This window comes from Vipera ursinii (assembly GCF_947247035.1).
Source record: "Vipera ursinii genome assembly, chromosome: 1".
Taxonomy (NCBI): domain Eukaryota; kingdom Metazoa; phylum Chordata; class Lepidosauria; order Squamata; family Viperidae; genus Vipera; species Vipera ursinii.
Window position 1 is genome coordinate 136,126,564 of NC_139512.1, and position 22,159 is coordinate 136,148,722.

Here is a 22,159-nt window from a genome sequence, read left to right on the forward strand (position 1 = left end):
TAAAAGATTGAGAGAAAAATAACAGAATAGGCAAGTTATTTCTCAGTACTGTATTTATATCACCTTATGTGTTACTTATATAATGTATTATGTGTATTCATGAACACAATATTTTAGAAATTAGTAATTAGTATGCACCTTATTGTACTGTTTTTCTGAACATGTAACATAAATTATACTTATTCAATTTTTTGGCTATTGGCTATAATTGCTAGGGCTGTGTGGGCCTTTGGATTTAAGGAGAAAAGGGGGAAAAGATGCTTTGGAATACATAAGGACACTCAACTAGCACTTGCCAAAAAATTCCTGAAATTACATAACTGCATTTTCAGCTGCCAGATTATCCTGAGAAAATGCGTATTTACTACACTATTCAAAGCAGAGCATTCCTTGAGTCCATATTATATGTATCTTCAGCACTCTATCTATGAGTTTCCATCACAAAATAATAGTCCACTGCCAACTTAGATATTTCTATTAAGTCACAATAATGTTGTATTTACCCTGTATGACATCTTATTTTACAATGAACAAGTTAGGTTCACTATAATAGCAAAACTGAATAGAACTACTAAACATGTGCAAACACTCGGTGATAACTTTTGGAACATGGCCAGGCTTCTGTATACTTCTCAAAGTCATTATATCCATAAAAATGAATCATGATTGATGTATTTCTCGGCATGCTAATATCAGCTTACTTTAGCAGTAGTTTTAGGAAGATCAAAAGGTATCCGTTGCCTAATTTTAGGTGGTAATTGTGTTAAAACTTCACTTTTCATTCGCCTAATCATCACGTTGCTTAGTAATTCATGCAGCTCATCTAATTTTGAAGCTCCTCTGCAGTCCCACTGTCGTCTTTTACCAAAATATCTGGAACAAGAACAATAAAAATAGAACAACTCCTTTAAAATATTGTAACATTTCTTATTCAGTTTGACATATACGTTCATATGAGCTAAGTAAAACTATTTCTTTCCAACGGAGGTAAATATAATATACTGACGGCATTCACCTAAAACTTAAAAATCTTTATGTCATGATTCACATTTAAGCTATATAGCAAAGTTATAGTTTAATAGTTTAATATAGGAGATTCAAATATGTTTGTTTTGCCTAGATATTTTGTTTCTAATGGTAATAAAGCTAAGACAATTCAGAAAGTCTCAAGTCTGATGGTGTACGACAGTTCTATGACTCAAATCAAAGCAGTAGAACAGGGGTACCCAACCTCTGGGCCACAGCCCACTTCCGGGCCGTGGCCTATTTGCTCCCACGGGCTGGTTCCTCTCTCCCTCCCCAGCCAGGCTGCCAAGCTGCAAAGGTTGGGGACCACTACAGTAGAATATGTGATGAACCAATGCACTGACATAGGACTATTTGGAAATAATCATGGAGATAATGTTTGCAAGCCACCGCAATAAAACCCCAAACCACATATCCAGAGGTCCCATCCAAGATGAACACTGTGTGAGTTATGAGAGATAAGGGAGAAATTTTGTTTTGCAAAGTTTAGACTTACATAAGGGCATTTTGCACTATGAAGTTATCCAATAAATTAACTAAAAATTGTCTACTATTACCCTGAAGTAATAAAAATAAACTTCTTTAGCTAAGGTTTGAAACAGTTCAGTTATTTCCTCACCTCTGATAACAATTAATGTTTACTGTTATAAAAGGGTACAATAAATATTGTTCTTCCAATTATTGCATTCTGGAACTAACTTCAGTCTACAAGATTATATTGTGATTCCCCCCCCCCCCCCACACACACACTTTCATTCATGTCTGATTCTCAGAGATTGCCTGAACGAGTCGCTGAAGTTTCCCTGGCAAGATTTTTTAGAAATGGTTGCCACTGCTTCCTTCTTAAAGTTAAGAGAAAGTGCTGGCCCAAGTTCATTCCATTAGCTTTATGTCTAAAGTGGGAGTAGAATTCAAATCTCCTGGTTTCTAGTCTTATGCCTTAACCATTATACCAAATTAGCACTGTACACCATGAATACATCTATGTATAAAAGGGTGAAAAAGTCATTACCTGACATGTGCATTGCAGTATTTTTTTGCATACTCAGTCCATGTGCCAAATTTCTGTGGACAAAGTGCTTCAAGTTGCATGAAAAGCTGTTGAAATATAACAATAAATGTTTTTAAAATGCCCATTAAGTCAGAAATCCTAAATGAAGCCCATCTTAAGTCCAGCCCATCTCTTATTAGGACTTTAATCAGCACAATATATTATTGAGGTAAAATCAACAGTCCTTTCCAAACAGCATCAGTAATGTCACCGGTGCAAGTACTAAGGTGCTTTATTGAAGCTGCATTTTAGTCAAAAAACCTCATTTTAACAATTCAAATTAAATCAGACTTCTTTCTCCATTCTTCCCTCCTCCAATATTTTCCCCCATCACTTTCCAGCATGCATCAATTCTGGGTTATCAAGATATATACAGTAATTATGATTGTTACAGACCATTATTAGAAATCAGACCTCTGAAATAACAACCCTATGTTTACCACCCATCAGAGTGGGAAAGGGCATTTGAACATGCAAGTGATGGAGAACTCTGTAGGCCCAAAGCACCTCCTCACCCACCCATAACTGTTTCACCATGGCATGCATTTCATAGGTCTTGAAACTTAAAGTGATTTTCAGAACCTCTTCAGGTCTTCCTAAAGCAGGAGTTCCAGTGAGGAGAACAGCTCGAATAGCATTCTGTACAATGGGCAGCAAAATCTTGCTACGAGTTGCATTCCTGGATTTCATGTAATGAGACTCATCAATTATCACTACTTTGAATTTCTGTTTGCATAAAGTTTCTATTAAAACATGAGCATCTGAAGTTAACAGGCCATAACCTAGGATAGTCACTTTGCTTTCAGGTATTTGCCTAGAAAATGAAAAGAATAAAAAAAATAGTGATTTAAACTATATTCAAATTAATCCGTAAGTACCTATTGCTTGAATGTGTGCCACATGCGTAATTTCATTTATATTTAAACATAGCTAGACTATCAACTCAAAGCGCTTCAGAAAATTTACGTATAAAGAACAAAGTTGCTATTAAAAATCTTAAGGGACAAGTACTTTTTTCAAAGACTTTTTACATGACCAATATTATTAATCTCTTTAAGCTTAGGAGTGGTTGCTACTAAGTCATAAGATGAACTGAGGTTTGTTCAAAAGCATCTTGTTTCAAATATCCCAATAATTTCTTTAAAACAAAACTTAGTAAATTATATCCTTTCATCCTATGATGAACAGAATAGTTACCCAGGTGATCATCACAAAGAGCCATTTTTAAATAGTAAGAAAACGCTTACTTCAGCCAGTGAGATTGCAAAGTTTCCAGATTACATGTGGGTGGCTGTAGCCAGTGGCGTAGTGTGGGGGGTGCAGGGGGGGACGGCCGCACCGGGTGCAACATCTGGGGGGGCACGCGCTCGCAGTCGCAGCTCACTGCCCCTGCCTGGCTCACTCACTCTCTCTCACTGCAGTGCTGGCTGTGCGAATCTGATCCGAGCCGCCGGGTCGCCGCCCACTTTGGAGGGGGGGTGCCAGGCGTGCGGTGCGGTGCGGTGCGAAGAGAGAGCGAGGGACTATCTGGGGGAGGGACAGTGCAGCGGCCGCCCAGTGGGTTAGGGGGCGCAAATTACTTGCCTTGCCCCGGGTGGTGACAACCCACGCTACGCCACTGGCTGTAGCCATGAGAGTTGATGTTAACTGGAAAGCTCAGAGGGCAGCAATGTCTAGGACAGTGTTCCATCAGCTTCCCCTCATGTGCTAGTGGTCCGAAAGGGATGGCTAGAATCCAAATATTTAAAATACAGCACCCTGATTTGGGAAGCAAAGAAACTCAGTGTGAGTGTGTGTGTGTGTGTGTGTGTGTGTGTGTGTAGAAACTGGAGCCTTCAACCTACCTACAACATTACCTACAACAGCATGCACTCTAAGACAAAGCATTACCCAGGCCTTTTTAAGTCTTTGAAGATCAATATAGTAAGGAAGGAAACCAAGTATTGAAAAGGGTTTTTTTAACTGCAAGATATAATTGATACCAATCAGACAAAAAAGGCCTTCCTGTCTTCCTCCTCTCATATAATAACTATCACTACTGACAAGGAATGCTGTCAACTTGCTTTTTGGGATCCTTCAAGCCATGGTCTAACTCTTTGGCCAATTTTAAAAATTCAAGACCAAATATTCGGATTAGCAAACTGTATGATATAACCCAAATTAGGACCTCAAAAAATAAGTAAAGGGGAAAAAAATATTACAGCTCTTATTCTGTCTTCCAACTTATGTTGTTTTTGTATTACTGCTCCAGAATTTGAAAGCAGTTTATTAATTCCAAATCTTCAAAACAAATGTCGTGGTTTTTTTCCATTTTCTGCTGAAGAGCTGAGATTGTACATACCATGTCCTGTCTAACAAGAAAGGAGATTAAACCATCTGGTACCCACTTCAAAAATAATGCCATTGCTAATATATCACTCACCAAATGTCAGTTTTATTTTGTATGACAATGATATCCTCTGGATGGAGTTCTGGAATCCATTTTTCCATTTCATCAACCCAAGGGTACCTCAGGGATGAGGGCACCACTATTAACAGAGGCCATTCATTTTTATAATAGTATGATATAGCTATTGCTTGGATAGTCTTCCCCAAACCCATCTAAAATGCAATCAATTGAAAGGAGAAAAATACATTGTTCATGATAGCTCTTCATCTACAGCAGCGTCTCCCAACTTTTTCTATACCCCACTCCCCTAGAATGCTTCTGATATATTCCCGCACCCCTTGCAAAAGTTCAAAATAATGGCAACGAATTATACATATACACTATAATTTTGAAAACCCAAGTTTTTGCATCCCCTGGAATATCATCTTGCACCCCCAGGGGGTGCGAGCACCCCTGGTTGGGAACCCCTGATCTAAAGGTATAACTAGATATAGATATACTAGGGTTGTTACATATGCAACAGTAGCTGACCAAACCTATCAGTATTAAATAATGGTGAAGTAATAAACTTTTTTACTTTTATGTGTGAATAACCAAAATGGCATCTGTCACTTAGCACTCTTGTCATTAAGCTTGGGACACTCTTTTGGAGTTTTATACTGAACAATTGTGTTTTCACCATCTTCAACGATTTTGTGTTATCTGCAAATTTGGCACCCTCACTTGATACGCCTAACTTTAAATTGTTTACAAACTAGTAAAATAGCAATGAACCCAAATCAAATCCTTGAAGGGCCACACTTCTAATCTCCCTTTATTGTAAAAATTACCCATTTCTACCCTTTGTTTATTGTTGCTCAACTACTTGCCAGTCATTCAGAATATACTCCTGCTAGTTATCAATAAAAAGGTAAGTTATAAATAAATGTATAAATTATAAATAAATAAATATAAGCTATTGTGTAATTAAAAGACTGTACATATATTTGTTGTTAGTTGCGATGTCGTGTCTGACCCATCGCAACCCCATAGATGTTCCTCCAGGCCTTCCTGTCCTCTACACACACACACAGACACACACACACAAACACACACTATACACACACACACACACACAGTTATAAATAGAGTTATTTTACCATCTTCATTCACACTATTTCTCTAAAACTAAATCAGTGTAATTGTAAAGGTGGTAATTGAGTGATAATGAATATATTCATGAATATTTCTCCAGTGAAATGGACCATTCCTTAAACAATATGTGTAGCTAACAAAACCAGCAAAATAAGGGTGCATTCAACTGGAGGCATCAACATTATTAAGAAAGCAGCATGCCCATTCTTCCCCAAATTATTTATTTATGTGCTGCCCCTCTTGTCCAGAGAAGACTCTGGGTGGCTTACAATCATTATAACCACTACACAAAAAAATAACAGTAATAAATACTGTTAAAAGATAGGGAGGAGAAGAACACAAAGTACACAGGGAGGGGTGTGGTCTTTCCTAATCCAACAGCCACCTTCAAGAATGGTATACTGGGGTCCCACGCCAACCGGCAGAGCCAGGCCAACTTCAGGCCCTTACGGAAGGTCAAAAGGGTGGGTGCAGATCTCACATCAGGGATATGATGTTCCAAAGGACAGGAGCCATGACAGAATAGGCTCTTTTCCTGAACCCCATCAGCTGAAATTCCTTGACTAACAGGGTCTGTAGTATACCCTCTCTGCCAGCAAGGGTGGGGTGGGCCAATCCCACTGGAGTGAGACAGTTCTTCAGATAACTGGATCCATGCCATGAAGGGCATTAAAGTAATAACCAATACCTTGAACTTTGCCCAGAAGCAAACAGGCAACCAATGCAGTTCGCGGAACAACGGTATAACGTGGGCCACCTTAGGTGCCTCAAGAACTGCCCAGGCCTAAATTATGGCATTACTGTTGTTAATTTATTAAATTTGTTATAGCAACCGCAGTCTAAAATACTCTGGGCAGGCACTACTATTATTAATAGTAAGATAAGTTTTGGAAAGGATTTCAGAATTTTATCTTGAGTTTAAGGCATTTTTGAACCAAAAATAACCAGATTGGCCTAGATTCAATAAAGACACAAAGCACTGGAAACTGGACTTCTTGTATCTCCCTTTAATGGCTGGGGGACTTTTATTTTACAAAACAAGGACAACTTGCAAAAAAGAGGAAATTATAAGTGCCTTCAACTATATCAGAAACCAGTATCTTATAATTACAATTATATTTTATTTTAATTATTTTTAAAGGCTGTTATCTAGACTATATTCTTTAGTCCGGTTTTACCATATTTTCATATCTTCCTATTCTATATCTCTAACACACAGGTAGTCCTCACTTAGCAACTCTAATTCAGATCCATAATTCCATTGCTAAGCAAAGTGGTTGCTAAGCAAAATATCATATAATCTCCCGGCCAACAGCAGTCTTAGTTGCTCATGTTAAGAGAATCATTCATGGTCCTTAAGCAAGACATCATGAAACTGTGATTTGCAAACTCCTGCCAGCATCCCAATTGACTTTGCTTGTTGAAAGCAGGTTGCAAAGATCACAATGGCGATCACACGACTGCAGATCATTGTGACTGTCAATAGATGTGCAATAGTTGCCAAGCAACCAAATCACAACGTAACCATGGGGATGACAGTCATAAGTGCATTGGTCACTTTTTTCAGTACAATCATAACTACCTTTATATGTTTATTGGTGTCCTTTATATATCTTTTATCCTAAGACCTTATTGCTGGCTTTAACATTTGCAGGTGATACTGAACTGTGTATTTCAGTAGAACTGTATAGTTCAGTATAATCAATCAAGAATGATTAAGGCATTGATAAATTAAGACAATTCAAATATAGTTCTTACAGCATCAGAGAGATTCCCCCTTGATAGGTCATGGTGAGCCAAAACACAAGTGAGGAGAAAATGTCATGGCATCTTCTCATAAAGGGATTGCTTTCACCGGGCATGTTTTATAGCCCTTCAACTTCTCTCCTTCCCTCTCTGCCCCCAGGCTTGCTTAGTATAGGTATTAATAAGGAAAGTTACATGTTGATAAGGACTAGCTTCATTGTTAAGCATCTAGCACAGACGTATCCACGGTGGCACGCATATGGCCCTGGGCAGCTAATAATGCCCCCCCACAAGATAATAAAAAATATAAAAAATAAAGGAAGCTTGTTATTTATGTATATTAACTATATTATATATTTTATATACAGCCCAAGACAATTCCCCTTCACTCAGTGTTGCCCAGGCAAGCCAAAAATTTGGACAACCATGGTCTAGCAAATATGGGGTTCCAAGTTAAAGCAAAACCAAGAAATAATTATTTAACTGGGGTTAAGGCAAGAAGTTATTTTGCAGCTCGCAAACTTAAGGCATGCTGCTCCCCAAAGTAAGAGTGATCTTATTTAAGTAGTCTTTCTTCCCTGTGTTAATTAAAAAATGTGGTTCAATCATAGAACAGCCCTGTATATCTCTATGGTTACCCTCTATAGCACTATAATCTTTTACACATAGTTCAATCTGTCTATCTGATTCTGGCGTCTGCTTTCTATTTCTGTTCTGTCAAAGTCTTGACTTTTGTCTTTTGTCTCCTGCTGTGTGTTCCTGGCTGGGCTTCCTGGCTCTTCTCCTCTTCCAAAGTTTGCCTCTAGCTGAGGGGACACATCTAGAATAACTTTTCCTATACTTCAGGTCTGGGAAAAGTGTGTGTGTGGGGGAAGGCCTTTCTCCCCATCTGTCCTTTAGTTTTACTTATTACTTTTACTCCTGGGCTTTGAGGTTTCTTGAGTCAGCCTATTCTTCACAAGACCTGTGGCTATAGAGCTCCCAGGCAGCCATCTTGTTCTGTCTTCTGCTTCCCCATCTATCTAACACTGTTGTCTGAAGGCAACTGGGTCGTCCTGACAATGAGGGAAGGCCAAGAAGGGACGGAAAGGAAGGCAGGTTTATAATCTCCATGTGCAGTCTGTCCTTTCACACCATCTCTCTCTGAAAAAGGAGCTGAACTTTGCTTGGTACTTATGCTGCTCTCCAAAGTTACATCCCTTGTGATGCCCCAGCAGTTACATGATCAAAATTTGGGCACTTGGCAACCTGCCCACACTTATAAAGGGAGGGAAGAAACTCCCTCCACCGGTTCATCTCCCTCTGCCCCATCTCTGCCCTTTTTGCCACTCTTGTGATGCTGGAGAAGCCTCTTAAGAGTCCCTTGGACTGCAAGGAGATTGGCTTAGTCAATCCTGAAGGAAATCAACCCTGACTGTTCCTTGAAAGGACAGATACTGAAGCTGAAAGCTCAAATGCAGGAAGTCCTTTCCTTAGGACCACAACTGAGCCCAAAATTTTTGTTGCTAAGTGAGACACTTGTTAAGAGAATTTTGCCCCATTTTACGACCTTTCTTGCTGCAGTTGTTAAGTGAATCACTACAGTTGTTAGGTTAGTGACCCGGTTGTTAAGTGAATCTGGCTTCCCCATTGACTTTGCTTATCAGAAGGCTGCAAAAGGTAATCACGTGATCCCAGGACACTGCAACCGTCATATGAGTCGGTTGCCAAGCTCCTGAATTTTGATCACATGACCATAGGGATGCTGCAACAGTCATATAAGTGTCAAAAACGGTCATAACTAATTTTTTCACTGCCGTTGTAACTTTAAACGAACTGCTGTAAGTCGAGGACTACCTCGACTACTTTGGCCACCTAATGAGAAGGGAGGACTCCTTGGAAAAGACTCTGATGTTGGGAAAGATTGAAGGCAAAAAGAAAAGACAGAGGATGAGATGGTTAGATAGTATCGTAGACATAATAAACATGAATTTAGGACTTCCGGTGGCTGCGCGGCGCCGGAGACAGCCTTCCCGGGCTGCCCGCGGCTCAGCTGTGTGTTTTTTCGCCCGAAACAGCGCCGATCAGCTGTTCGGGCGAATTTGAAGCCCCCTCCTCGGGAGAAGAGGAGGGGGTGAGGCCCCAGGTAGGGGTCGAGTTCTCCGGGGCCGCCTGAGCTTGGAGCTTGGGCGGCTGAAGGATTGAACTCCCCCGAAGCCTGGGTTGCTCCCAGCTGGCCAGCGTCTCTGCTCCGAACTTCTTGGAGCAGAGCCAGGCGTCTGCGAACCATCCCTGCCTGAAGAAAGGACTATGGTTTAAAGGAGCAGGCAGAGCGGTACAAGAGGAAAAGGTGAAGAGGATTATTTTACTATACTCTCGAGCTTGTTGGACTTTTTAAACTTTAAGTGAAAGTGTGTCATAATTGAGGAGAAAAGATGGCGGCTAAACCTCCCCCTAAAACTCTTCGGAGTGGTGGATCCTCTCCGGTGCAACAATCATCACTACAGGCGTTGTACCCTCCTGATGTGCTGACACCGAAGGATTTGCGAGATGCTTTGGATAAACATGCCCAGGTACTTTTGGAATCAATCAATCAATCAATTGCCGATAAATTTGCACAGATGGAGGAGAAATTGGAGAAACTGGAGGAGAGAATGGAAGAGAGGATGGAACAGAAGTTCAGCGTGATGAAGGTAGACATTTTGTCTTCAGTGCATAAAGTGGCGGAATGTGTGGAAGATTTAGATGAGAAAATGGATGATTTGGCTCAAAGGAATGCAATTTTAGAAGTAAAAGTACGGGAGAATGAAAATGCAAGAGACAAAATGGAAAGGGAGTTAAGCCTTGCCCAATATTACCAGATGCAGTTTGCTGTCAGAATCAGAGGTTTAAAAGAGAATATTAAAGAAGATTTAAAGCAGCTGATCTCTGAGGCTCTCGAAGTGGTATTGAACCAGCCAGCATCTGAAATAAGAGCAGCTATGGATAAAGTGTTCCGGGTGAATTCATGGATTGCCAGACAGAGAAAGTTGCCTAGAGATGTGGTGGTTTATTTTGCAAAAAGAGAAATTAGAGATCAAGTTATACAAGCTGCCTATGACGCTAAAGTTGTGATTGCTGAACAAGAAGTCTTGGTTTTAAAAGAAATCCCTCCAAGGATTTTAAGGGGAAGGAAGGACTTTACATTTCTCGTGCATGAGCTCAAGCAAAGAGATATAAGGTTCAGATGGGAGATTCCAGATGGGCTGATGGTGATGCATGAAGGTAAAAGGTATCGGCTGATTACTGTGAAGCAAGCGCGTGATTTCTACAATAATGTCTTAAAAGCAACCCCATTAACACTTCTGGAAGCTGCAAAGGGATCTGGAGAAGGAGAACATCAAGAGGATGAAACAGAGGAAAATGGTGCTGGAGGAGATCAAGCTACAATTTCTTTGGATGATCCTAGAGAGCAAAGAGTAACACGTGCTGCTTTAAAACGAGCAAAGAAAATAAAAGAACAAGACCAGCAAAAGTCCTCAGAATCTTCACAACGTACTCATAGCCAAGCAGTGGGAGGAGCACGGCCTAAAGAAGATAGTCCTATCAAAGCTGTGGTCCAAGAGCTTTTGGAGGATATGCATGGCAACTAAATTTTTAACCTGGAATGTTAATGGACTAAATTCACCACAGAAGAGGAAGAAAGTTTTTCAATATTTAAAACAATTTAAGATAGATGTTATATGTCTGCAAGAAACGCATATTAGAGTTTTGGATCAAAAGCATTTATCGAACTCGAGGCTGGGTACACAATTTGTTGCTTCTGCAGAGAACAAGAAAAATGGAGTGGTTGTTTATGTTAAAAGTGCCTTAACAGCAGACTTAATTGAAGCAGATAAGCATGGAAGATATGTTATGATTGAGCTGTTGTTAGAAGGTAAAAAGACGCTTTTAGTTGGATTATATGCACCTAACCAACAACAAGCTGACTTTTTTAGTTTACTTCACACAAAGCTTACCCAGTTGGATTATAAATCTTTTATTTTTATGGGGGACTGGAATGGTGTTTTGGATGTACAGTTGGATAAGGCTGGAGCTTTTAAGCGCATTCCAAGTCATTCTAGACTGCCTAAATCTTTTTTTGAAATGAAGGATGACCTGGAATTGCGAGATATTTGGCGTGAGAGACACTTGCAGGAGAAGGATTATACTTTTTATTCTGACAGACACCAATCTTTTTCGAGGATTGATTTTATTTTGTTGACTAATGATTTTTTTTCGAGAACTAAAAAGGTGAAGATTTGTGCAAGAACTATCTCTGACCACAGTCCAGTTTGGTTGGAGATTGATAAGGAGAAAAGAGATAGGCGCTCGTGGCGCGTAAATGAGAATTTGTTTAGAAATCAGAGAAATGTGGAAGAATGCAAACAGCGGATGAAGGATTTTTTTGAGATTAATATGAATAAGGGTACCTCTATGGACATGGTTTGGGATGCTAGCAAGGCCTATATGAGAGGGGTGTTGATATATATGAATAATAGACATAGACGTGCAGTGGAAACTAGAAGGAAAGAACTGGAGAATGAAATAAAGGAAAAAGAAAAGGCTTTGATTTTGAACCCAGAGGATGTGAAGATCAAGGAGGCTATTAGACTGCTAAGAGGACAATTTGATAAATTAATGGCTGATCAAGTGGCGACCAATCTGCGGTTTGCTAGGCATAATACTTTTTGCAACGCTAATAAACCAGGCAGATGGTTAGCTTATAGACTGAGGAAAAAACAAAGGGCCTCTAATATAGATAAGATTGAGTATAAAGGAAGGGTTGTGTTTCAACAGAATCTTATTAAGGATGCTTTTGTGGATTTTTATTCGAAATTATATACTAAAGAGGAAATTAATGCAAAAGATATTGATATATACTTGGAGAATGCTAGCATCCCGGTTCTTACGCAAGTACAAAAAGAGGGGATTAATCAACTGATTACAGAAGAAGAAATTTTTACAGCAATTAAGGAACTGAAGGTGGATAAAGCACCAGGCACGGATGGCTTGACTGCGGCCTATTATAAAAATTTACAATTAGAGATGATAAAACCGTTAAAGGAACTGTTCCAGACAATCCAGAGGGGGGGAAGGTGCCACCGTCTTGGAGAACAGCTTTTATCTCTTTGATTCCGAAGGAAGACCAGGATGCTACTCAAGTTAAAAATTACAGACCGATATCGCTTTTAAATACAGATTATAAGATATTTGCTAAGGTTTTGGCTAATAGACTGATGAGGGTTCTGCAACAGGTGATTCACGGGGATCAAACGGGGTTTATTAGTGGTAGGCAAATGAAAAATAATGTGAGACATATAGTTGATGTGTTAGAGTTTTTGGAAAGGAACAACCAGATCTCTGCAGCGCTAATTTTTTTAGATGCTGAAAAGGCTTTTGATCAATTGAATTTGCAATTTTTGTTGAAAGTTTTAGACAAAATGGATTTTGGGGAAAAATTTTTACAACCGATTAGGGCATTATATCAAAAACAAACTGCCCGAATTATAGTTAATAATAGCCTGACAGCAGCATGTAATATTGAGAAGGGCACAAGGCAAGGGTGTCCGTTATCGCCCTTGTGTTAACATTAGAGATATTATTGGTTAAAATTCGGAATTCGGAAAAAATTAAGGGGATACAAGTTGGAGATCAGGACTATAGATTGAGAGCATTTGCAGATGATCTGGTTGTTACAGTGACCCAGCCAGAGAACTCTGTTGTGGACCTGATGGAGATAATAACACAATATGGGAAGGTTTCTGGATTTAAAGTTAATACACAGAAAACCAAAATTTTGGCTAGAAATATGACAGCTTCGCAGAAGGCTCTCTTAGAAGGATTAACTGGATTTGAGATTGTTAAAAGGGTTAAATATTTGGGGGTGATTTTATCACCCTCTAATACAAAGTTATATAAAAATAATTATGAAAAATTATGGGGGAAAATTCAAAAAGAATTGGAGAGTTGGGAAAAACTGCAATTGTCTTTGTTGGGACGGATTGCAGCAGTGAAAATGAATGTCCTGCCCAAATTTTTATTTTTATTTCAAATGATACCGATTCTTAAGAAAGATTCTAATTTGGAGGAATGGCAGCGTGGTATCAATAAATTTGTGTGGGCAGGGAAAAAGCCACGAGTTAAACTTAAGATTATGCAGGATACTCGTGAGAGAGGTGGCCTTAAATTGCCTAATTTTAAATTATATTATGAAGCTGCTGCATTAGTAGGAATAAGTGACTGGATTAATTTGACGCAACAGAGGTTATTAAATCTTGAGGGCCATGATTTGTTGTTTGGCTGGCATGCATATTTGTTGTATGATAAGAAGGTAGATACTGTGTTTAGGATGCATATTTTAAGACAGGCATTGCTGAGAGTTTGGAAGAAGTATAGACATAAGTTAAGTTGCAAGATACCATTGTGGGCAATTCCAAAACACGCAATAGAAAATATACATGCTGGTTTCAAACATGATGTGACTACGTACAAGGAAATCTTAAGCTTGGAAAGAAATGTTTGGTGTTTGAAATCATATAGCCTCTTGCGAGAAGAGAAGGTTGTTCAAACTTGGTTTCAATATATTCAGTTACGGGCCAGGTGGAAAGAAGACCAGAAAAATGGATTTGCAATGACTGATGAAAACTTGATAAAGCAAATTAGAAATCAGGGACCAGCACATATCAAACGGATATATCTTGCATTGATAGAGATTGATTCAGAAACAGAGCTTGTTAAGGATTGTATGATAAAATGGGCCCAAAACATTCAGGAAGTTATTACAATGGACACGTGGGAAAAGATTTGGGTGAGGAATGTAAAATTTACTCAAGCTCAAAATCTAAGAGAGAACTTTTACAAAATGTTTTATAGATGGCATTTAGATCCTAAAAAGCTTGCAAGTATGTATCCGAATTACCAGCCTAAATGTTGGAGGTGCGGTGATGAAGATGCAACATATTTTCACATATGGTGGACATGTAAGAAGGTTAAGGCTTTTTGGATAAAAGTCTGGTGGAATATGCAGAAGATTTTTAAACGGAGGATAAAGTTTTGTCCGCAATTTTTTTTGTTGGGAATAATTGTTGACGCTACAGTTGTGGACTCCAAGTTGATGTTGAACTTAGTTACGGCAGCAAGACTTTTGATAGGTCAATATTGGAAGAAAGAGGAACTGCCGACCATAGAAGAGTGGACTTTAAAGGTTTCCGACCTGGCAGAGATGGCGAAGATTTCGGCCTATTTGAAAGATCATTCGCAAGAACGTTACATTATGGAATGGAGAAAATGGATTGAGTTTATCCAGAACAAGTATAGGGTTAAGAAGTTTTATGTAGCATTCGAATAAGTCTTCTTTCGTTTTTGTTTTTTTTTTCTATTTTAGTTTTCTATATATATTTAATATTGCTAAGGTTTGTTTTATCCTATATAAGCTAGAGAGTGATGGATTTTAGAATTTATAGTTGTTAGTATATGGTTGTTTATGATTGCTTTTTTATATATATACCTTGTATTTAGCTCTGGGAAGTCGGGGGGGGAGGGGGGGAGGTAGGGGGGAGGAGGGAGGGGGGGAGGGGGGGAGGTAGGGGGGGAGGAAGGAGGGGGAAGGGGGGCTTTTTAAAGGAAAACTGTATCTTAAAACTTTTCAATAAAAATAAATAAATAAAATAAACATGAATTTAGGCAAACTCCAGGAGATACTGGAGGATGGGGGGGGGGGGCTGGCACGATCAGGTTCATAGGGTCGCAAAGTGTCGGACATAACTTAGCCACTGAACAACGCCTCTCCTCAGTGGGGTCAAGCAGTGCTGGGGCTGAAATAGAGGCCTGAGGCCTTCAACAACCTCAGCCCTCTGCCTCAGCCTTTACTTCAGCCCCAGCGCTGCTGCTAAAAAGTAGCACTTTTTGCCAAAGCCACCTGGACTGTTCTCCAAATAGTACAGGCTGATCTCGTGATGCTTTGGAAGGCCCCAGAAGCTTTCTGAAGGCTTGTGAGAGCAGGGCACGCTATTTGGAGAAGGAATAAGCCGCTTCAGGAAGAATACAGTTGCCTCAGATAGTGCCAGAATGGGCACATCTTTTCAGCAGCAAGATGAAGATAGCGAAAGTCAGCTGGGTGCATCAGAGCCTGCAGAGCACAGGGTGGGTGTGGCTGTGTGCTTGAGGAGGCACTCCTTGATGGTGGCACTGAAGAAGAGGGCCGGAGGTGATGGCAGATAGCTGAATCTGAAGGTGCCAGGCTTCTATTTCAGCCCCCAGCTTTGGTGCCAAGGAGTGTTGATGTGCAAAAGGGTACAGATGGGGCTTGATAGTCAGGTGGGGGGAGTTGAAAAGGAGGCAGACCCTTATTGAGGCACAGAGCTGGTAGGGACCAAGGTAGGAATGCCTAACAACTGGAGGGATTTGGTTAACAATGGCAATGAAGACTGATGGGATTGTCATCATTAAGTTACGGTATGTGGTTATGTCACATTGTGCTTTATCACTGCATCACTTAGGAATAGAAATTTCAGTTCCAATTACTATCATAACTTGAGGAGTATCTACATCCCATCTTATTATACTAGAGCAGATAGAAAGCCCTTTGCACAGTTTTATCTTCTGCATCAGCTATACCAGGGGTATCAAACTCGATTTCATTGAGGGCCGCATCAGCATTGCGGTTGCCCTCAGGGGGCCGGGTGGGTATGGCCAGGGTGGGCGTGGCCTACTGGGTGAGTGTGGCTAGAGTGCATATGGCCTACTGGGTGGGCATGGCCAGCTCTACATCGTTCGCATCAAGGGTGCCTATGGGGGCCTGGGCAGGAGTGGGACAGATCTGAGGGTCTCTGGACCGGGGCCAAGGCAGTGGAGGCCATTCCCTCACTGTTTCCAGGATGGCTTCGCGGGCCACATGAAACCACTTCGTGGGCCGCATCCGGCCCCCGGGCCTTGTGTTTGACATGTCTGAGCTATACCCTTTCTTTGATCAGGAGGCCCTTCAGACAGTTACTAATGCCCTGGTCACTTCATGATTGGATTATTGCAAAGCACTCTAAATGCCTTTGAAGACTACCCAGAAACAACAGCTGATTCAAAATGCAATGGCACAGATGTGCCTTTTGGTATACCCGTATCTCACCACAGTTGCAGGAACTGCATTAGCTGTCAGTCAGCTTCTGAGTGCAATTCAAGATGCTGGTTAAATTGGTAAACCTCTGTATGACATAGGATTTGGACATCTGAGAAAGTTTCTCCCATCGTTTCTGCCTGTGCAGTATATTCTAGCAGAATGGCCACTTCCCTTCCATTATACCTTGTTTTATGGAACTGTGATTTCACATTTTGGTGTATATCTTACTAATAATAATGGATACACTAAATGTTGGATGGTACTGAGAAAATATGCACATTGACAAAGTTTCCATCAGTCAATTGCAAAAGGCCATACTGCTTACATCTGCACATATACCACCCCAATATAGTACAGCATCCTAAGTTCTTGGGAATAACTTGATGCCAACACCTATGAAGGCCAACACCAGCTAAAGAACTGGAAGTTGTGACTTCACATTGTTGTGAATAGGCAACAATAATACTGGAGGGGTGGCAAAAGTTACAGTGAGAATGGCTTAATGACTATATAACACTTCATCCATAGCATTCTGCTACATTTTCTTGATATAATACAAATTATCATCAACACCCCCCCCCAATTATTCTGTATTTACAAGGCATCCAGATTTACCTTTCAAGAAAAATAAGAATGCTCCATATTACTTTTAATTACATTCTTCTACATTTTCAACACTGATATTATAAATGTATTTTTATTACTGCAACTTTTATAAATATGTGCATCTTTCTTTGGAGGAAACAAATGCATATATTAATCTAGATTGCATATACCGTGTTTCCCCCAAAATAAGACCTGGTCTTATTTTTTTTAAAAAAAAAATTGCCTCCAAAAGAGGCACCAGGTCTTATTTTCGAGGGATGTCTTTTCCATAGTTTCACTTCGCTGCGGCAGCACCGACAGCCCCACCCAGTTGGACCTCTTCTTCTGCGGCCACTCACCACCGCTCGTATCGCCCCCAGCCTCCCTTTCGCCATCAGGGGCCTTCAGGAAATGCCTCTGCAGCTGAGAACGGAGCTCTGGGTTGATGTGCGCGGCACCTCCTGGAGGCCAGGGGGCATTGCGCACATCAATCCGGAGCTTGGTTCTCAGCTACAGAGGTTTAAGGTTTATTAAATTTACATGCCGCCCTTCTCCCTGAGGATTCAGGGCGGCTCACAACAATAAAAAGTTAAAAGATATAAATACAAAAATTAAAAGAGGATTAAACAATATAAGAAATAAGAACAATTTAAACCAATAAAAACCAAATTTAAAAACCATGATCAGTCCAGGCCCGCTTGTTGGAATAACCAGGTCTTTAGGTCACGGCGGAGGCATTTCCTGAAGGCCTCTGACAGCGAAATGGAGGCCAGCGTGATGCGCCTGTGCGAGCTGTGGTGTGCCACCGCAGAGAAAGTGGGCCGACAAGGTAAGGCAGGTGTTGGGGCTTGGGAGGCCTGGCTGCAACAGTAAGCGGATGCGGGGCACTTGGGGTAGTTCCACACCCCCACTCCAGCTTGATTTTTAGGTGTGCACCTCGCCCCAAAACTAGTGCTTATTTTTGGGGTAGGGGTTATATTAGGCCTACCCCACAAAATCAAACTAGGGCTTATTTTCAAGGTAGGTCTTATTTTCGGGAAAACATGGTAAATAATTTCTAGATTTCCTTTTTTTAGTTTAAACAATGGTCCACAAAGTATCTTCTATTTTTTATTGGCTTTTACAATAAACAGATCACATATTAAGGAGAGTCCACTTATCTTGGAAGGGATCACCAGGAGGAAAGGGATAAGGCTTCCCATCCAACAGCCCTGTTCAAAATAATTTCAGGAAAAAAGAGAAATCTGCTTCCCTTTGCTTCCTAGCATTCCTGCTGAAAGTTAGAAAATGACAGGAAAGCCCCAAAGCAACAAAGACATCTGATACCCAGAGCCACAAAAATTCCTGACACATGTACATACTGTAAATGTTAAGAAAAATATGCTCAACTATCAGGTGTTCAAAACAATTAAGAAACAAGTATTTAAATAAGAGAGAATGGGGGGGAAGGTAGAGAGAGGAGAATCACTTACCTCATCTGCAATCATACACCTAAGAGAAGAATAAAATAAATTAGGAAAAAACCAAAACAAAGCATTATTTAAATTGCAAATTAATTATCAGGAAGCAATTTCTTTCTAACATGGTTTAATAAAAGACTTCCCCAAGACTTAAAGATTGATGCAAGCAATCTTTTTGCCTAAACTGGCTTTAGATTGGTGTCTCCCCAAATCCAAAGTCATTCCTTAACTAAGCTGCAAGTCAATTTTTATTTGAAAATGAAGAATATTTCCTCATGACATACTGAGTTCCACTGGCATCTCCTGCTTGATCACATTTCAAAACTTAATTCAAAAATTCTGTATCGTCTAGCTTTTTTTTTTAATATATGAAGCTGTGATGGCCAAGCTTTAGTTCTGAATTTTAACAAGTGCTCTGTTTAGGCTTGAATCCATTCACTCTGAATTGTTGAGAGATAAAACTGAAGGGATTATGCAGAAAGGTTGGACTAAATATGCAATACTTTTAACCAAGTAATTCTGAAATTACATAATGTTTCGGTAGAACAGCTTTTCATTTGTGAAGATCAAACACAGATCTACACTAAACAACAATCCCAAATAGTTTTAAAAAATAATTGAAATACTGTATTTAATCAGAAGGAAAACCGTTTTTTTTTAAAGAATGCAATTTTAAAATGGGAGAGCCCTCAAATAGAAACATGATGATGCAGTGGAACTTGGTGGAATGGAAAAGGTACCGTAAGTGGTATGGCTGAGAATGAAAACAAAGGGATGGATGGGAGGCAAGTTAGACAAGAAAACTGGGATCTCCTGTTTGCAACTATGGGTAGTCAAGGATAATGAAAGTTAGGGGCCAAAGGGAAAACAGGCAAACTTGGAGGCTTTAACACAGAAGTACTACTTGGGAAGGCTTCCTAACGTATGTCTGAAAGAAGGACATCGATACGTGTAAGTGAAAGAGAATTTTCAAAAGGCTGTATTTCCAGGTCTGTGGTTGGTTCAAATTCCATGGATAAACACTGAAGAATCTTCAAATGATAAAGAAATTAACTATAAGGTTTAAAGCAGGAAGTAAATATTAACATAAAGTATAAGAAAAGAACCTAGCAATTTATTAGAGCAAGGTTTACATTGCTGTTGTATCTTAATACAGGTAGTTGAGCCCAAAATTTATGTTGCTAAGTCAAAAACTTGTTAAATGAATTTTGCTCCATTTTACAACTTTTCTTGCCACATTTGTTAAGTGAATCACTGTTAAATTAGTAACATGGTTGTTAAGTGAATCTGGTTTCCCCATTGACTTTGCTTGTCAGAAAGTTGCACAAGGTGATCACATGACCCCAGGACACTGCAACCGTCATAAATGTGAGTCAGTTGTCAAGCATACAAATATTAATCAAGAGACCACGGGGATGCTGCATTGATCATCAGTGTGAAAAATGGTCATGTCACTTATTTCAGTGTCGTTGTAACTTCGGTCATTAAGTGAACTGTTGTAAATCGAGGACTACCTGTAGCAGAGAGCTGATTTTTTATTATATGTGTTTTCATAGAGGCTATGCCTCATTTTAAATTCCTTATCTTTATTAATAATATAATCTGTCATCTGAAGCTTTATTAAAGATTTTGGCCAGTGTGTCTTTATTAATCAAATAAAAGCAAACCACCTACACCCTCAGAAAGGTTATATGGTGCTGAAGCAAAAGAAACAGTTCTTCAGATTTTTCTTTTTTTTATGGAGATTCAAAAATAAATTCTGTCATATGTTTTGACTGCTATGAGCAGGACATCTTGTCTTCGAAGTTCAATTAGTCATTTCCTTTTAGCTGATAGTTACCCAATTGAGAATAGATAATTTGCATACCATCTGTCCCAACTATGTGACAACTATATCAAGAACTCTAATTTCAGATTTGAGGCATTTCATTTCAAGCTATAAACCCAGTTAGAACAAACAAATGTGCCAAAAGAGGATATTAATCAATGTTCAGCATACTAGAAAATATTAAAATGCTAATACTTCTATCCTCCTGGATGAAAAGACTGAGAACAAAGGATGAATAGTTTGCTTGCAACCAGAATGGCTTTGGGTATTTGAGCCTCTTGATGATAAGGTTTTCCCACGACTGATCCTGGACAGGGTGCCACTGCACTGTGTCACTAAGACCCAGTGGGCAATCTGGAGCCATCCAGAGACTCCACAAGAAAGTGGCAGTCTTGGACAGGTGGGTCTTTACACACCTTGGGGTGGTGTGCAGGTTGTACCGTACCTATTTGCAAAATGAAACAAAATAGGTTTTGTTCACCGTTACTCATGCCTTTGTGAGCTCTTATCTGTACTGCAATACACTCTACATGGGGCTTCCCTTGAAGAGCATTCAGAGGTTCAGCTGGTGCAGAATGTGGCTACATGTGTAGTTAAAGAGTGTCAGGTATTCTTCACAAGTAACACCATGGTTTTGTGAGCTGCATTGCTTGCCAGTAAGTTTTTGAGTGCAATTCAAGATGCTGGCTGTCAGCTTTAAAGCCCTTGATGATTCGGGGCTGGGTTACTTAAGGGACTGTCTTCTTCCAGTTGTTTCTACCCATCCAGTTTGTGGTTGTGCATATTGCGGGTCCCGTCAGCGAAGGAAGGTCAGCTAGCAAGAACCAGGAGTTTTGCCTTCTCTGCTATAGCTCCTGCCTTCTGGAATATTCTCTCTTCAGATATCAGGATTACCCCGACCCTGTTGACTTTTCGCAAAGTTGTGAAGATTTGATTGAGTGCTTGGGCTTAGGACCCCCTGAGTCTGTTAAGAGTGTGTTAATACAGTCATATTGTATGGCTGTATTAATTTCCATAGTAACAGTTTTACTTGGTGCCGTCTATATTTATTTTGTACTGTTTAATTCCTTTTATGTTTGATGATGTATGCTGCCCAGACTCATTTGTGAGATGGGGAGCTACAGAAATTAAATACAAATAATAATCTAAATATGCTAGTTTGACTTCTTGTTGATTCTACCAACAAACTTAAAAATACATTGATCTCAATCTAGCTTAAATGTCCAATTATTCTTGTTCTTTTAGAAATCCAATTAACGGTATGGAAAGCAGTTGCTAGCGCTGCGCAAATCCTTCAAAAAGGTTCTTCAGAATGAAAAGGAGTACACACAAACCACCTCTCTTCAAACAGTTAAACCAGATGCCTGTTTTTCCTGTTCACACAGTTAATTTGAAAGTACCCTTCAAATCCTATACCATTTCAGACAAATGGGTGCCCAATCTCTTTTTAAAAATCTCCAGTGTTGGAGCACCCACAATTTCTGGAGGCAACTGGTCCCACTGATTAATTGTTCTAACTGTCAGGAAATTTCTCCTTAGTTCTAGGTTGGTTCTCTCGATTAGCTTCCATCCATTGCTTCTTGTTCTGCCTTCAGGTGCTTCGGAAAAGATCGACTCCCTCTTCCTTGTGGCAGCCCCTTAAATATTGGAACACTGCTATCATGTCACCGCTAGTCTTTCTTTTCATTAAACTAGACATACCCATTTCCTGCAACCGTACTTTATATGTTTTAGCTTTTATAGGTTTAGATGATTTAGCCCTAATCATCTTTGTTGCTCTTCTCTGCACTCTTTCTGGAGTCTCAATATTTTTTATATCTTGATATTT

General features: G+C 39.8%; 1 protein-coding gene across 1 annotated transcript in view; it reads right to left on the minus strand.

The window, feature by feature from the left end:
- ZRANB3 (zinc finger RANBP2-type containing 3) overlaps nucleotides 1-22,159 on the minus strand; it is a gene marked incomplete at its 5' end in the record, with an annotated part of 64,899 nt that overhangs the window by 36,616 nt on the left and 6,124 nt on the right. Inside the window, 5 exons of the mRNA XM_083367384.1 lie at nucleotides 702-873; nucleotides 2,039-2,124; nucleotides 2,660-2,891; nucleotides 4,500-4,678; nucleotides 18,516-18,534. Of these exons, the coding sequence (XP_083223510.1) occupies nucleotides 702-873; nucleotides 2,039-2,124; nucleotides 2,660-2,891; nucleotides 4,500-4,678; nucleotides 18,516-18,534 (688 nt within the window). The remainder of the gene's footprint in view (nucleotides 1-701; nucleotides 874-2,038; nucleotides 2,125-2,659; nucleotides 2,892-4,499; nucleotides 4,679-18,515; nucleotides 18,535-22,159) is intronic.